The sequence below is a fragment of the Marmota monax genome, unplaced genomic scaffold (genome assembly GCF_021218885.2).
Source record: "Marmota monax isolate L192 unplaced genomic scaffold, Marmota_monax_Labrador192_F-V1.1 WCK01_AAM20220418_F8-fsc00196, whole genome shotgun sequence".
Taxonomy (NCBI): domain Eukaryota; kingdom Metazoa; phylum Chordata; class Mammalia; order Rodentia; family Sciuridae; genus Marmota; species Marmota monax.
In genome coordinates, this window is record NW_026694390.1 from 1,389,628 (window position 1) to 1,407,451 (window position 17,824).

The window sequence follows — 17,824 nt, forward strand, 5'->3', positions numbered from 1 at the left end:
ATAGGTATTCCTGATTTCTTCCCAAAGTAACTTCATTTGCAAGTCTCTAGAAGTTCAAACCTAAGGGTACTTGCAAGAACAATGTAGGTGGTGATGAAAAAGTGTTGAACTATGACTCAAAGAAAAGACCACTGACTCCGATCTTTTGTAAACATTTTTTAATATCATTTATTTATTTTTATGTGGTGCTGAGGATCGAATCCAGTGCCCCATGCATGAGAGGCAAGTGCTCAACCACTGAGCCACAACCCCAGAGCCCCCCACTCCAATTTTATCTATCTATTTATTTATTTAAAAATATTTTTTATTTGTAAATGCATCTTTTTATTTTATTTATTTATTTATATGTGGTGCTGAGGATTGACCCAGGACCTCACACAAGCCAGGCAAGTGCTCTACCACTGAGCCACAACTCCAGCCCCCCACTCCAATTTTATTTTTTTTTATTTTATTTTTTTTTCTATATTTATTTTTTAGTTCTCGGTGGACACAACATCTTTGTTGGTATGTGGTGCTGAGGATCGAACCCGGGCCGCACGCATGCCAGGAGAGCGCGCTACCGCTTGAGCCACATCCCCAGCCCTCCAATTTTAAATCAAATAAAGCAAGCTTGTATTGTGTACACAAGAGCTGGCCAGGACTGTCTCACCTGAAACCCTGGGCCAGAGAACAGCTTCCCAGCTCTCTGGGAACAAGGTTTTCTAGCACAAAAAGTTGCAAAGGGGGGTGTCTTGAGAACTTACAGATAACAGGATTTTGACAAGCATAAAACAAAGGCAGATAACAGGTTAATGATCTACATGGTATGATATTTCAAGGTAGGGAGTAAATTCAGATCCCAACATCAGGATTTATGAGGTATCACTGAGGTTTCAGAGAGGGTTGTTTCCTGGTCAGGGGGAGCCAGGATTTATGAGGTGCCACTAAGGTTTTAGAGAGGGTTGTTATCTGGTCAAGAGAGCCAGGCAAGGGGGGCTCTGGGGTTGTGGCTCAATGGTAGAGCACTTGCCTAGCACATGCAAGGCCCTGGGTTCAATCCTTAGCACCACGTAAAAATAAATAAATAAAATAAAGGTATTATGTTCAACTACAACTAAAAAATAAATATTTAAAAAAAGGGGGGGCAGGCATGGGTGAGTTCAGAGCACGGGCAGGAATTCCAAACAAGTTTAGAAAGCTCAGTAATTTATAGTAAAATGGAAATGAACTTTTCATGACTGTGACAAGATGGCTCCCAATCTTAAAATGGAATTAGGCTGGGTTCATCAAAAGAACTGAGAGTTTTGTGTCAAAGAGGCATGAAATTTTCAATTTTCTTCATTTAAAAAAAAAAAAAGCTGAGAGAATGTAGATACAGGCTAAATTATAAATCATCTTGTGTACAGGAGCTGAGTGGGGGTGGGGTGAGAAGCAGAGAATAAAATTGCTAGGAGAAGCCCTGCCAGAATTAGAAAAAATATGAAATATAACCTCAGGAACTATTATTTCAAAGGAACCAGAATTTGATTGCACAAGTATGTAGAGCAATTTATTCCTAGGGAATTGTTGAAAATGATAAAGAAATCAGCCCATAATTAGTGGAGTTTAACAGCTGGGTATGGTCAGTAAAAGAGAACGAGATTGTTACTACCACTATTCTCCCAGGCTGAATTTGGGCATACTTAAACTAAAGTTTGGCCTCCTTGAGGCACAATATCACACTGGGGAAAGAAGAGAATAGATTTCACTGAAATAATACAATCTGTCATTAAGTAAATAAACAAGTAAATCACAGTAATAAGCCCTGGAGGGTTGGGTAGACCAGCATCCAGAGTACTATACATGTTTGGTTCACAGAACTGAGTACAAGGAATTGGCTCACACAATTATGGAGATGGGAAGTTCCAAGACCTTCGGAGTGATTCAGTAATCTTAGTAACTAGGAGAGCCAATGATTTACTACCAGCCAAAGTCTGAAGGCCTGAGAACCAGGAGAACCAATGATGTGGTTCCTGTCTGAAGGCCAGTAGACTTATGAACCAGGAAGAGCCCATATTGCAAGTCAAATCAGAGACAGGAAAAAAGCTGATGCCCTAGTTTCAAGACAGTCAGGTAGCAAGAATGCTTCTTTTATTTGGGGAAGAGTCAACTTTTTCATTCTATTCAGGCCTCAAACTAACTGATTGACTGGATAGACCTGGCTGCATTAAGGAAGGCAATCTGCTTTACTTACTTGACTAATTTAAATGTAAATTTCAGTCAGGCACAATGGTGCACTCCTATAATTCCAGCTACTCAAGAGACTGAGACAGGAGGATGGCAAATTCAAAAACCAGCTTTGGTAACTTAGTGAGATCCTGTCTGAAAATTAAAAAATAAAAGTAAAAAGGCTGGGGATGGAGCTCAGTGGTAGAGCATCCCTAGATTCAATACCCAGTACCATAAATAAATAAACAAACATTTATCTCTTCAAAAAAATCACCCTCGCAGAAATACCCAGAATAATATTTAACTCAGTACTCCATGGCCCATACACATTGATACAAAAAATTAACCATTACAGTCGTTATATTACAGAGAGCTGGTTGTGCTCTGCTCTGAGATACTCTATGATGTATATAGAACAGCAGTGTTCAGGCTGTGCCTAAACTTTTGTTACTCCATTTTGTAAACAGTAGTTTGCTATAAGCTACTCCATTCTGAGTTTGAGGGGCAAAGAGAATGACTCCATGCCTTGTTTGTACGAGTAAACAACCACCATCTGCATGGCACAACTATGCATAAGCATAAACTAATAAATAAATTAATCATTCTGTTATCAAATTAATCAGAAGGACATGGACACAAGGGCATATGAAGCTCATATGGAAAAAACCTGGCCCACAGGCTTATCAAACACACCACATTACCAATGATGCAACCCCCTCACTTGAGACCACTAAAAGGAAGAGCACCCTGAGACTAGACATGGTGGCACCCTCACCCTGATCACTCAGCATGAGCCTTGCTTAGGAAAATCACCACAGTGACAAACCTCAAATTTCTGTAATAGGGATTTAGCAGAATGCAGTTTCTCCTACCCTTGAAAATCACACAAGTCCAACTGTAAGATGACATCTCAAGCTGACACTGAAACTACTGCCATCAAGTCCATGACCTAGAATAAGTTCCTGTGCTTTGACAGCTCTATGCCCTGAACAAGTTCTTCAGCTGGTTCATAATCTTGTCTGACTACCTATAGAGACCTCCAACTCATAGCTACTTTGTTCTGGGTTCAGCCTTCTGAACCTCTAGAGCTGTCTTATAGTTATATAGTTATATATGCCTAGCATATATAACTATCCAAAGTATGATGTATGACCCGTGTGTTAGAGATATTAGAAATCAAGATTGGAATAAAAGAACCTGTGATTGCCCAGTTTATGACTATCAGATAACCCACAAGTATTCTGTGAACTGCCACTGATGAAAGTGGTATAGCCTGTGAATTTACTGTTATTCAATAAATTTTGACATTGTGGAAAGACACAAGTGTGTTTGGTCTATATTAATGACATAGCACCCCCATGACATACATCATTTAAAATGTCCAATTTCCACAAGAAATTAGGAAACTTGCAAAGAAAGAGGAAAATATAATCTGTACACTGGCAAAAAATAATAATAACACAGATGCGTACCAAGTACAAATCCATAGATTTGATCACCAACACTACAAAACATAAAAAAGAGCCAGGTGTGGTGGTGCATGTCTATAATCCTATTGGCTCAGGAGGCTGAGGCAGGAGGATTGCAAGTTCAAAGCCGGCATCAGCAACTTGGAGAGGCCCTAAGCAACTCAGTGACAGCCTGTCTCAAAATAAAATTTTATAAAGCGGTGGGAATGTGGTTTAGTGGTTAAGAACCCCTGAGCTCAATCCCTAGTACCACAAAAATAAATAAATTAAATTAAATTAAGGGACTGGGATTGTGGCTCAGTGGTGGAGCACTCACCTAGCACGGGCAGGACCTGGGTTCCATCCTCAGCACCACATAAAAATTTAAAAAATGCATTGTATTATGTCTATCTACAACAAAAAATAAACATTTAAAAAATTAAATTAAAAAGAAAGAAAGTAGAATACAATTTAACAACCTAGTCTTCCACTTAACATACTGGCAAAAGAAAAGCAAACTAAACCTAAACAAACAGAAGGAAGGACAAAATGAAGAATAAAGTAGAAGCAAGCCAGGTATAGTGGCTTGTGTCTACAATCTCAGCTATTCAGGAGACTGAGGAGAGAGGATAGCTTGAGGCAAGGAGTATGAGACCAGCCTGGGCACCAGAGAAAGACATTGGCTCAAAAAATAAAATAAAATAAAATAAACACACACACACACAGAAGAATAAAGTAGAAATTAATCAAACAGAGAAAAATCAATGAAATCAAATATTGTTTCTTTAAAAAAAAAAAAAAAACTAGAGAATTTACATTTAGCTAGATTGACCACGATAAAGAGAGAGAAGATTCCAATTTTCAAATTACTAGAGTCAGAAATGAAAGAGGGGATATTACTACTGACCTTACAGTGCTGCAGTCTGGCTGGGCACAAAAACTGTGAGCCACCACACAGTTTGTAGATTCAAACAGCAACTCTTTATTCCCGAACTCACACCAGCCGTCTACAATCACGTTCTGGGGAAATCCACGTTCTCTGCCCAAATCCACCCCCACTGGGCTTCTGTCTCCCAAAAAATACTGTCTGAATCCCGTGAGAACTCAAGGAGAACTCAGGCAGCAGGATACGCCCTATTCCCAGCAGGAATAACCTTAAACCCGGATTATCCTAAACCTGGAACACCCTAAACCCGGATCCGCCCTGGTCCTTGAGCAAGGTCACCTTAGATGCAATGTCACTGCAAAATGTCCTATTTCCATGAGTCCTTCCACTAAGCAACATGGGGTACGCTGGCAAGGAAATTGTCATACCTACTTGGCTAATGGCTCCCAGCAACTAGAGTCAGAAATGAAAGAGGGGATATTACTACTGACCTTACAGAAATAAAGGGTCATAAAGAAATACAATGAATAATTGTATGCCAACAAATTTGATATATTAGATGAAACAAACTCCTAAAAAGACACAAACTTGCAAAACGGGTTTAATAGCCAAGCATGTCATCATATATCCATAATCCCAGCTACTTGAGATGAGACTGGAGGATCGAAAGTTCAAGGCCAGATTCGGTCATCAATTTACAAGACCCTGACTCAAAAGAAAAAAAAAAGGGGGGTGGTAAGTGCCGGGTTTCTGTTCTCGAGACTAAAAGGCTCAGGGGTCACTCCAGTTAAACTGGGCTAACTGGGCTACATGAAATAACCACACAAGAGACACAAATACCTTTTTCTCTAGGGTCGCTGTGACGGCTCCTCTGACCTTAAGGGAGGGAGGGAGGGAGGGAGGGAGGGAGGGAGAGAGAGAGAGAGAGAGAGAGAGAGAGAGAGAGAGAGAGAGAGAGAGAGAGAGAGAGAGAGAGAGAGAGAGAGAGAGAGAGAGAGAGAGAGAGAGAGAGAGAGAGAGAGAGAGAGAGCACACGCGCACGTGCTGACCCCTTTTATTGAGGAGAAGTTATTGAAATGAGGCAAGGGGTCAAGTTTCAGGGGGCTGAGTCTATCTTCATGATGTCCACTGTCAGCAGGTTGACTGACACCTGGGTAGGCCACACCCAAGGGCACAATAAGAGAAGGGGACATGCTGGTAGCAGGCCCGCCCTGGCCCCTGGGGACTCAACCCCCAGTTCTTTGTTCTGCATGTCAATGTGGCCAGCTGACAAGGCTGTGAAGCGGGCTTGCGGTTTCCCGTTTATCTGCCTCGAGCATACGTGTCTCTTGGGAACATCTTGACCTGTTCGAGCCTCCTGATAGGGGACGGTGACATGATGGTAACCCAAGGACGCAGTTATTACTCTTCCCTCCTCACTTTTGAGTGATTTCCCGCAGCTGTTAAAAAGATATATAAGGGGAACAAATTTGGCAATAAAGGGCGCGCACGCTCCCTCCTGGATGAAGAACCTTGGTGTCCTGTGTATTTTTAACCCCGCCGTCCCTCACCGGACTCGGCTCCGTTAGCCGGAAGCGGCAGGGACACACACAAGGAACTTCCATGGAAGATTCTATCCTAAACAGGGCAAGGGGTTATATTACAAAGGAAAAGGTGAGCGTAGCCTCACCCATGGGGGCTGTAGCAAGACACACCCATGCAGGAGACTCCGACCCTGGAACCTAAGAAGGGTGAGGAAAGCTCTGCCACATTTCTGTGACTGAGCGTCTCAGCACCCAGCTGGAGAGTGTGACTCAGTCACGTGCAACGTTGGTCTCCCACAGGTAAGCATGGTAGAGTGCCTCTGCATTCAATCCCCATTGCCAAAAAAATAAAATAAAATAAAACCCAGGTCCATATGTCTTCATCACTGAATTTCATCAAAGATTTAAAGAGAATTAGTAAGAATTTCTTCATAAATTCTTCTCCAAAAACAGTAGAGGAAAGGAATATTTCTTTCTCTATTTTAAATAAGGCCAGTATGACCCTGATACCAAAAAAATACACAAAGATACCACAAAAAAACTATAGACTAATAACTCTTGTGAATATAGGTGAAAAATCCTCAGTAAAGTACTAGCAAATGAAATCCTGAATCTTAGAAAAAGAATTTTGCACCAGGACCACATGGTATTTTATTCCATTAATGCCAGGTTGGTTTAACATCTTAAAATCAACTAATACAATACGTCATATCAGTACAAAACAAAATATGATCCAGACATGATGGTGTATGCCTGTAGTCTCATCTACTCAGGAAGCTGAGGCAGGAGGATCACTTTCACTCAAGAGTTCAAGGCCAGCGTGGGCAACCCCATGAGACCCTATCTCAAAAAATTAATTAATTAATTAAAGCATGATCATCTTAATCAGCACCCAGATATCATATTTGCCCAATGTCCAAAAAGGGTGCCTTATATGTGTAAAAGATATTATATTGACCCAGTGTCTTACTTATAGGACAATCTATTTTCATTCTTTTTAAAATTTTTTTTAGTTGTTGGTGGACCTTTATTTTAATCATTTATCTATATGTGGTGTAGAGAATCGAACCCAGTGCCTCACGCATGCAAGGCAAGCGCTCTACCACTGAGCCACAACCCCAGCCCTATTTTCATTCTTAATGATAAAGAGATATAAAAGCTCTAGATTATGATTTCCAGCACCTTTTAATGCACCCATGTTTATTTTGTTGAAATATTGGGAGAATTTTAAACTTGGGGCTTAGTGGGTTAATAGATAAAGAAACAAAATTTTAAAATCATTTTCTTTTTGTTATGGTTAATCTTGGTTGTCAACTTGACTGGATTGAGATGCATAGAAAATTGGTAAAGCACCCTTCCTGGTGTCTCTGTGAAGGTGTTTTTAAAGACAACAGGCATGTGGGTCAATGAACTGAGGGGGAAAGACCCACCCTAAATGTGGTTGGCAGCATCTGAGGGCCAGATGAAACAAAAAGCAGAAAGAGGAAGCTGGTCCTCAATGCAAAGCTTGATTTTTCTTCTTCTTCTTTTTTTTTTAATAAATGTTTTTTAGTTGTAGATGGACACAATACCTTTATTTTGTTTATTTTTATGTGGTGCTGAGGATCAAACCCAGTGCCTCACACGTGCGAGGCAAGTGCTCTACTGCTGAGCCACAACCCCAGCCCCTTGATTTTTCTTAAGTAGGTGTGCTACTTGCTGCTGTCATCACCCACAGAACTCAGACTCTAACGTCTTCAGCCTTTGAACATGTACTAGCACCAAGGACTTTCCAGGAATCCACTGGTCCTTCAGCCTTGGACTGGGGCTGCAAATTGTATTCTTTGTTCTGAAGCTTCCAGTTTCTTGGACTAAGCATCTACTTGTTTCCCCAGCTCCCCAGCTTGCAGACAGCCTGGGTAGGACTATCCAGCCTCTGATCACATAAGCAATCCCAAATCCCCTTTTATAATTATACACATGTTCTATTGGTTCTATTCCTCTAGACAATACACTTTCATGATGAAACAGTCAACAACAGAATATAAAGGATTTTTTTCTTAGCCTCTATGAAAAACCCATGGCTAATGTGCTTATCAGTAAATTAAAAAAAAAAAAAAGGAAAAAAACTATGCTTTCTCTCTAAGATCTGGAATAATAAAACAAGGATGTCCATTCTTGCCTCTTTCATTCAACATTATACCGGAGGTTCTAATTAAAGAAATTAGGCAAGAAAAATAAATGAAAGGCATCCAGACTGGGAAAGAAGAAGCAAAATTATCTCTATTTGCAAAAGATATGATCTTACATATAGAAATTCCTAATGAATCCACTAAAAAACAATTAAAGGCAATAAGTGACCTCAGCAAAGTTATAAGATATAAAACCAATATAAAGGTTGAGGAAGGGGGATTGCAAGTTCAAAGCTAGCCTTAGTAACTTAGTAAGACAGTAGGCAACTTAGTGAGACCCTGTCTCAAAATTTTAAAAAAGTTTTAAAAGGGTTGGGGATATAGCCCTGGATTGAGCATCCTGGGTTCAATCCCCAGCATCAAAAAATAAAATAATGAAATAAAATAAAACCAGTATACAAAAATAAATTGTTGGGGCTGGGGATGTGGCTCAAGAAGTAGTGCGCTGGAGCACCTGGCATGCGCGAGGCGCTGGGTTTGATCCTCAGCACCACATAAAAATAAAAAAATAAACATGTTGTGTCCACCAAAAATTAAAAAATTCTCTCTCTCTCTCTCTCTCTCTCTCTCTCTCTCTTTAAAAAAAATTGTATTTGAATAACATATGAAAAGAAGCTCAACGTCATGCCATTAGGAGAATGCAAACCAAAATCACAGTGAGCTAGATATGGTGACACACACTTCTGACTGCATTGGACTTAGAAGGCTGAGGCAGGAAGATCACAAGTTCAAGGCCAGCCTCAGCAACTTAGTGAGTCCCTGTCTCAAAATGTAAAAAGAACTAGGAATGTAGCTAAGTAAACACCATTGGGTTCAATCCCTAGTATGGGGGGGGGGCGTGATATATCACCTCATTCCCGTCAGGATGGCTGAAATTAAAAGAAGTGAAAATAGCAAGTGAGGAGGTACATGTGTTGAAACTCCTGTTCACTGCTGGGAAGAATGTAAACAGGGATAGCCCTTATAGAACTATAAAATTTCCTCAAAAATTAGAAATAGAGGTCAGGTGTTTTGGTGCACACCTGTAATCCCTGTGATTTGGGAGGCTGAAGCAAGAGGATCACAAGTTTGAGGCCAGCCTCAGCAATTTAGCAAAACCCTAAGCAACTTAACGAGATCTGACTGCAAAACAAAAATTAAAAAGGACTGGGGGATATATCTCGGTGGTTAGGCACCCTTGGGTTCAATTCCCAATAACCCCCCTGCAAAAAAAAAAAATCAAAGGAGGACCTCAAAGACATTTGCACACCCATATTTATCACAATATTCATAATAGCCACAAAGTGGAAGCAACCCAAACGTCTACTGATAGATGAATGGATAAAATTAAAACCTAAGGAATAGGACTGGGCATGATAGCACATACCTTCAATTCCAGCAATTCAGGGGGTTGAGGCAGGAGGGCAGCCTGGGCAACTTAGCAAGACCTTGTCTCAAAAAAAAAAAAAAAAAAAAGAATTTACTCAAACTATATAATTCAATTGTTTTTAGTGTATATATAAATTTGCACAACTATCACAAATCTTAGAATACTCATTATCACAAAAAATTCTAAGCCATTTGCAAGTATTTTAATTTTTTATTTATATATTCAATTTGATTAAAATATATAATTAGACAAAAATCAATGCTATAATTCATCAAGAGAAAGCCAAAGCCTAGAGAGGCAATGTATTCACTTCCTATGGCTGCTGCAAACAAATTTCCTCAGATCTAGTGGTTTAAAACAACACAGGGGCTAGGGGTGGGTAGCTCAGTGATAGAGCACTTATCTAGCATGCATGAGGCCCTGGGCTCAGTCCTCAGTACTGCAATTAAAAAAAAAACAAAACACAAATCTATTAATTCATTTCTAGAGGTCAGAAGTCTGAAATCAGTTTCACTAGGTTAAAGTCAAAGTGTGGCAGAGTTGCTTCTTCTGGAGGCTTTCAGAACAGAATCCATTTCCTTACTTCTGATGGCTGGCTTCATTCCTTGGCTTATAGCCTCTTCCTCCATCTTCAAAGTACAATAATTCAATTTCTTCTTCCATCATCACATCACTTTCTCTTTCTGACTGACTCTTCCTGCATCTCTCTTATAAAGATATAGGATTATTGTAATTACACTTGACTCACCCAGATAACCCAGTTTAGTAAGAGTCTCACTAAACAGAGGCTAGCTTTAAACTTGCAATCCCCCTGCCTCAGTCTCTGGAGCCACTCAGATTGCAGGCATGTCCTACCATGTCTGGCTTAGAAAGACGTTTGAATCCACAATTCCTTTGCTTTTGCGTTGGTTCATGTCCGGATCATTTCACCCCGGGATACTATAATGATTTGCACACTACCACCAGTATGTAAAATACGACCCTACCATTTTCCTGCATAAATTCCTACAATTTCCCACTGCATAAACACAATCTTAATTTCCAAGTTTGGCTCCTACCAATTTTTAGAAAGTAGGCTCCAGCTACTATTCCTTAGTGTCACATATTCTGACACCTTACCATTGTTACAATTTTCTTAGTGTCTAGAACCAATTTTCTCTGCCCTTCCACATGCAGAATTCTTATTCATCCTCCAAAGCTGTGAACCAGTGTCTTCTCTCTCTCTCTCTCCCCCCCCCATCCCTCCCTCCCTCCCTCTCTCTCTTGGCAGGATAAGAGGGAGTACTAGGGATTGAACTCAGGGGCACTAAGCCCCAGCCCCAGCTCTATTTTGTATTTAGAGACAGGATCTTACTGGGTTGCTTAGCGCCTCGCTTTTGCTGAGGCTGGCTTTGTACTATAGGTTCTCCTGCCTCAGCCTCCTGAGCCGCTGGGATTACAGGCATGCGCCACCCTTGCCTCACTAGTGTTTCCTCCTTGAATAGAACAGTGAGTCTCCATTCTAAAACATTTGGTTGTTTTTCTCAATAATAACTGAGGGCCAACAATGTGTCTTAACACAAGGCAGTAAAGACACAGTAAATAAGATAGATCCAGGCCCTGCCACTTTAGTACGGAAGAAAAATAATACACAAATAATTACAAGCCTATTGAATGGCAATGAAAATGAAGTACAGAAACTATGGGATATAACCACAGAATTTTGTCAGGGGATATTAGGGAAGGCTTCCCTGAGGAAATACATTTAAGCTGAGAGCTGAAAGATAAGTAGGAGCCTAGGAGCAAAGACCAGTGCTCAACCATATTCATTTACCCAACTAATGTTTATTGAGTGCCTAATGTGGACCAGGTGTTATTTTAAATGTTTGGGATACATCAAAGAACACTCCCTTACCTTCTTAATGCTTATATTTCAGTGGTTATATTCCCCCTAGTTCCTTCATTCATTTACTCAAGAAATACCTATTGAATTTTCTCTGTCAGGCACTATGCCAAGTGGTAGGAACTAAAATATGAATAATCTCCTGTCCTTGCCTAAGCTGATTCTAAAATTTATATGGAATATAATTGCCAAGACGTGTGTGTGTTTGTGTTTGTGTGTGTGTGTGTGTGTGTTATGGGAACTGAACCCAGGGGTACTCTACCACTGAGCTGTACCAAAGAGCTTTCAGAATAAACTTGCAACAGCTACTATTTACTAAGTGCCATGCAATGCACTAATTTAAGGAAATTATATTGGTTAATCTTCACCACAACTATCTGAAGTAGGTACTATTTCCCCCTTTTACAGATGAAGAAACAAGTTCTCAAACGTTTAGTAACATCCCTAAGGAAACAGATTATGAGCGCAGAATGAAACAGTTGATGTCCAGCTGAGTACTTACAGCTTTAACTGATAGCCTGCTCATTTCTCAGTGATTAGTGGAGTTAATCCCCTCCTGCTTACCTCAGATACCATTAGAGTTCAAGACACCATGGCCACCCACTGTACCTGGACTCTCTTTCCTGCATGACTCTGAGCATCCATCCCTCCAGCTAAAAGGGTAGGTAGGTAGGTAGCTGAAATCCCTGGCCCATCACTGCAGTAGTGAGAAACAGCCTGTTTATACTAATGTACCATAAAGATTATGTTCATTTTCTAAGTGGGATGTAAGGTGGAAAAGCTGGGTTACATTATTGAATATAACCTTATCCTTCTCTTTCCTTGCCTTCTCAAAATTCTCTGGAAATCCGTCTATGACCAGCAACTTTCCTATACCCTCAAATCTGTCCTTGAAAAGTCTCTGAATTAAAACTAGCATCTCCTGATGATACTGCTTTCTTGCAGCCCAGAAAGCACTACAAAATTGTCCAGCCGGAAAAGTGAACAAGGATTGTAGCAAAAATGTGCACACCAATCCCAACTGAGTGTGGTTTTTCCAGTTTTCCTCAAGAGCACTCTTGCTGTTTTGGATCAATCTCAGGTTGAGATTCAAACAATACTTCACATTCCATTAGTAAAAACTAATCTGCAGCTAGGCATGGTGAGGCATGCCTGTAATACTGGCTGCAATCTCAAGTTCGAGACCAGCCTGGGAAACTCAATGAGACTCTGTTCCAAAATAAAAAATAAAAAAGGCTGGGGATGTAGTTCAGTGCTAGAGTGCCCCTGAGTTCAATCCCTAGTACCACCAAAACAAATACAAAAGCCAAAAGCAAAAAACCACTAGAAAACAACATACCAGATCTGCAATCACCTCTAACAGTTACAGATGTACCTCCAATTAAGAAGTACAAAACACACTAGGAGTTATCATGATGTGGGGTTATCATCATGATCCCCACATTATGGATTCATTTTCTGTCCCCATCCACTCTAGCTTTCATTGTTAACTCTATTATGGCAGTTAACATGTACCCCCTGATATATTTTTATGTTTTATTTTTTTAGTTGTAGATGGACATAATACCTTTATTTTGTTTATTTTTCTTTTTTCTTTTTTTTGAGAGAGAATTTTAATATTTATTTTTTAGCTTTCAGCGGACACAACATCTTTGCTTGTATGTGGTGCTGAGGATCGAAACCGGGCCACACTTGAGCCACATCCCCAGCCCTATTTTGTTTATTTTTCTTTATGTGGTGCTGAGGATCAAAATCAGTGCCTCACACATGCTAGGCAAGCGCTCTACCACTGAGCTAAAACCCCAGCCCTGATATTATATAGTTTATAAAACTACAATGCCTAGATAGATATATTACAGTTAGACAAACTAGAGGATAGTTTCCCTGAAAGCAGAAACTATATTTTAACTAAATGCTGTAGTGTAGGTTTGTGCCACACACACACACACACACACACACACACAGATATACACACACACACAGACACACACACACAGTTTATACAACTGAAATGTATGAACTATACTCAGTTCTTATCCCTTGGTAAAGTCCTTTCTCTGTGATCATTCAACTCCAATGGCAAAAAACAAAACAGCAGTATGTGCTGGGAAATGAGTCTCCTTTTTTATAAATATTTCCCTCCCAGGATTAGCTTCATATTGTTCAAAAGTATCCATGTGAGTTCTGGGACTTTGTAAAAAATACCCTTTGTCCCTTGGATATCCAGCTGAATAACTCTTGCTATTCAAATATGGATAACTAGAACTCTTAAGATAAACAACAGAATACAAGATAAATAAGTATAACCACTGGCTTTTAGGCCAGGTATCTGGTGTTAGCAAAAGGACATGGGTTTGCACTCAAAGGACTAGCATCCAAGCAAGAGCTCTGTAATTATCTAAGTATTTGACCCTGACAAAACCTTCACCTCTCACAGTCTGTTTTTTTATTGTCAAATATGAAAAAAGCCCTTATAGGAGAAATTCCCTGAAGCTTAAAAATTATGATATATGGTAAAGGTCCTCTGTAAACTGTAAAGCACTGCACAAACATCAGTCATCTACTGTATTGGAAAGTTTGGAGCCTAAGGCCTGACATAGAGCTGGTACTCAATATTGTTAGTATAGTAGTTCCCCTTTATCTGTGGTTTCACTTTTCATGATTTCAGTTGCCCAGGATCAACTATGGTCAGAAAATATTAAATGGAAAATTTCAAAAATAAATAATTCATAAGTTTTAAATAACTTTCATTACAGTATATAATTGTAATTATTCTATTCTGTTATTATTTATTGTTATTAATCTCTTACTATGTCTAATATATAAATTAAATTTTATCATAGGTACATAGAGGAAAAACAGTATATACAGAATTCAGTATGATCTGCATTTTCCTACATTCATGGAACGTTTTGGAATATGTCCCCTACAGATTAAGAGGGAATTATAAGGGGCTGGGGTTGTGGCTCAGTGGTAGAGTGCTTGCCTAGGTGGGTGAGGCACTGGGTTCGAGACTCAGTACCGCATAAAAAAAGGAAAAGAAAAAGAAAGGCATTGTGTCCACCTATAATTTAAAAAAAAATATATTTTTAAAAGAGGGAATTATAAATAAGTAAAGACTTGTAGTGAAAATGGGTAAAGTACAGGGCTGGGGTTGTGGCACAGTGGTAGAGTGCTTACGTAGCACGTGTGAAACACTGGGTTCGGTCCCCAGCACCACATTAATAAACAAATTAAAGGTATTGTGAAAATCTGCAACTAAAAATATTCTTTTTAAAAAAATGGGCCAGGTGCATGGGTGCATGCCTGTAATCCCAGCGGCTCTCGGGAGGATGAAGCAGGAGAATCCAAAGTTCAAAGCCAGCCTCAGCAACCCTGAGGCACTAAGCAACTCAGTGAGACCTCGTCTGTGGCTCAGTGGTCAAGGGCCTGAGTGCCCCCACCCCCCAGTTCAATCCCCAGTACCAAAAAAAAAAAAAAATGGGTAAAGTACAACTGATGATTTGGGTGATTTCAGGCAAGATTAATCTCTGTCCTCTATGGCCTCCTTTGCTACCATTTCCACCTTGGTTCATTAGGTTCCAACCATATTGTCTTTTTTGCTGTTCCTCCAACACATTAAGCTCACTCCTGTCTGAGTGGCTTCCTGAAACACTCTTTCCTAGTTCTTCACATGACCATCCCTTTCTTCAAATCAAGTCTTAGCTCAACTGTTTTTCCATGAATATCCTAAGTACCATTCCTCTCTCATCATTTATCCAATATATTTTCTTGTTTTATGTTGTCCTTAGCACTTATTAATTTTATTATTCTTTCCTGCACTACAATAATTAAAAAAAAAACCTATTAGAGCTTCTGTCTTGTTCATCACAGTATTCCAATGCCCCAAACATATCATTATTCATAATAAATTCTCAATAAGTATTTGAATAAATGAGGTAATTAAAATGAGGTAATTATATTATAAGTTTCATTCATTCAAGAAATATTTTGTATGTACCTAGGAGAGTTCAGGTTCTATTTCAAGGTGCTGGGGATTCAGCTGTGAACAAAATAGACAAAATCCCTGTTTTCCAGGGAGTGGGGAGGTAAAAAATAAACAAGATAAAAAGCAAAACATATAACATGTCTGATAAATGTTGAAGAGGAATAAAGGGGAGGAAAGGAGAACATGGAGTGTGTGGAGGGGTCAGAAAAGGAAGAGACAGAACCATGAGAATACATGGGAAAAGTACATTCCAAAAGGTCACTGTAACTGGGAGGGGAATTACAGATTTGAGGATTGAATAATACAATAATAGCTAAGGTCAGAGAAGTTAAGGAAAGTCAGACTGCATAAGGCTTGTTGGTTAAAATAAGGACTTTGGATTTTACCAAGATGGAAAGCCACTGCAGGATTTGAGTATGAGAATGTCATGATCAGACTTGTAGGAGTGTCCCTGGGGCTGCTATGCTGGGAACACCCAAGGGGCAAGACCAGGAACTAGCAAGGATACAACTATAATAAATAACCTAAGTAAGAGATGGTGGCTCGTTAAAACTCGGGAAGAAGCAGGTCAGAAATTGGAAGATAAAACTTGGGGTTTGACAGTTACCTTTGGAAAAGCCTACCAAGACATAGGTCCAGAATTTAAAGGAAGGTCTGAACTAGGGGTTGCCACTTACAATTCAACAAAAGGTAATATTATTAGCAGTAATCGAAACATAATGATGAAATCTAACACTACCACTTACTTACTAGTAACAAATTCTTTAGGATCTGGATCTTAGTTTCCATAACAAGACGAATTGAGAAGTGTCAACTGGTGATAGTGTGCAAGGTGAGAACCCTAAGCCAAGAACTGCATGAGCCCATCTCACGGGGGGAACCTTGCTGTGGAAACCGCGATCAGTTTGCGAAACTACGGCAAACACCCCAAACTCCCAAAGTCTGCAAAAGGAAACGTGCTCCAGGTCCTGCACCTCCTCGCGGTCTGCGGCGTCTAAGCCTCGCGAGATTTGTCAGCCGGGCCCAATCCACGCCCACCCACGTCTCGCGATACCGAGGTGCAGGAGCCGCTCTCGACCGGTGAGGGCTTGCAGGAAAGATGGAGAGTCCGATGTTGGGTACAGTGGAGACTGCGGATAGCGGAGGGGCCGGGCCATGCACGAACTCGGAGGAGCGGGAGGGCCGGGAACCAGAGGGGGTGCGATTCGACCACGAGAGGGCGCGCCGCCTGTGGGAAGCAGTGTCCGGCACCCAGCCGGTGGGGAGGGAGGAAGGTGAGTCCCAGGTCTCACGGACTGGAAGCCCCTCACCCCTGTTCGGCTCGCAAGGAGTGGCGTAAGCGGCGGGCGGGACCTCGGACCGGCTCTGGGGTTCTTGTCACACCCACTGGCGCCCGGCCCGCCTCCTGGCGTGTTGCGCTGGAGCGCTCCAGGACTCGTGTCCGCAGCAAGACCCCATTGCACGAAGGTCCAGGACCCCTCATGCTCAGGCCCCGGGTCTTCCTCATTCCTCAGGCTCCTATCCTCCATGTACCAGAGCGCACCTTTCCCCAAACTCGAGAACTGTCCTCTCAGAGACCCACAGAACCTTCCTTGCCAAATTCGTGGCCGGCCCAAGTACCATTTCTCATCGTCCCAGTCTCCGGCATTCCACACTTGTAATGTCTCCTGCCTCCCTTTTTCTCTCAAGCCCTATACTTCTGAGACACGTAGAAGGTTTAACCTTCCCTAACCCAGGGCCTCACACGTTCAGACAAGCACGTGCCTCCTGCTATCTGAGCCCTGGTTTACCCCTGTTTCTAAGGTGTGTGGCTTCTGTCGCTGGGACCTTATTGTTACGTGAGGGATAGGAGCCTGAGAAACTGACCCAGGTGTACTTATTTTAAGCTCCAGCTTCTTTGTATTTCACACTCCAAAAGCAAAGTTGTGTACCCAAGGCCACTTCAGGGGTCACTTCTAGGCTTCCCAGCTTGCTTGACTGGGTAAGATGAGAGAAAGAGGAGGATAGAAGAGCTAGCCTGACCTGATTGTGTGACTCCCTGCACAGTACTTTCCAGAGAGGAACTGTATCTGGGCTTCTGTGCTAATCATATCAGGTATCTTCAGGGAAATCATTTTTTCTTTACTGGTTTGTTTACTTACGGAGCAGACTACTCTTGGAAAGTCTAACATGTTTGTGAACTGAAAAATCCAATTTTATGAATTTTAATCATATACAAGGAAGGTATTTTTTAATTTGAGTGTATACTTTTCCAGTCTAACAATTAGTCTAGCCTGACTCCTAAATTAATATGTATACTGTTTCTGAGCCTCTCATACTTTTAAATATGTTTGTAACAAAGTTGCCTCCTCCCCCCAGTTTTCCTTTCAT

General features: G+C 40.9%; 1 protein-coding gene and 1 long non-coding RNA gene across 7 annotated transcripts in view; one reads left to right on the plus strand and one right to left on the minus strand.

Annotated features, from left to right (window-relative positions):
• Positions 1–6,047: 6,047 nt before the first annotated feature.
• On the minus strand, positions 6,048–16,554 carry LOC131425077 (uncharacterized). Its single transcript, XR_009228933.1, has 3 exons — positions 16,205–16,554; positions 9,582–9,647; positions 6,048–6,884 (listed from the first exon to the last, which is right to left on the minus strand). It is a non-coding gene; the product is annotated as an uncharacterized LOC131425077 (long non-coding RNA).
• Positions 16,541–17,824, plus strand: part of Znf346 (zinc finger protein 346) — a 57,331-nt gene continuing 56,047 nt past the window's right edge. For all 6 annotated transcript variants that reach the window (XR_006856922.2, XR_006856921.2, XM_046467995.2 and 3 more), the window contains exon 1: positions 16,541–16,728. Coding sequence is in view for 4 of the 6 variants with exons in the window: in XM_046467995.2 (XP_046323951.1) it covers positions 16,554–16,728 (175 nt within the window). In the remaining 2 variants the exon portion in view is untranslated. The remainder of the gene's footprint in view (positions 16,729–17,824) is intronic.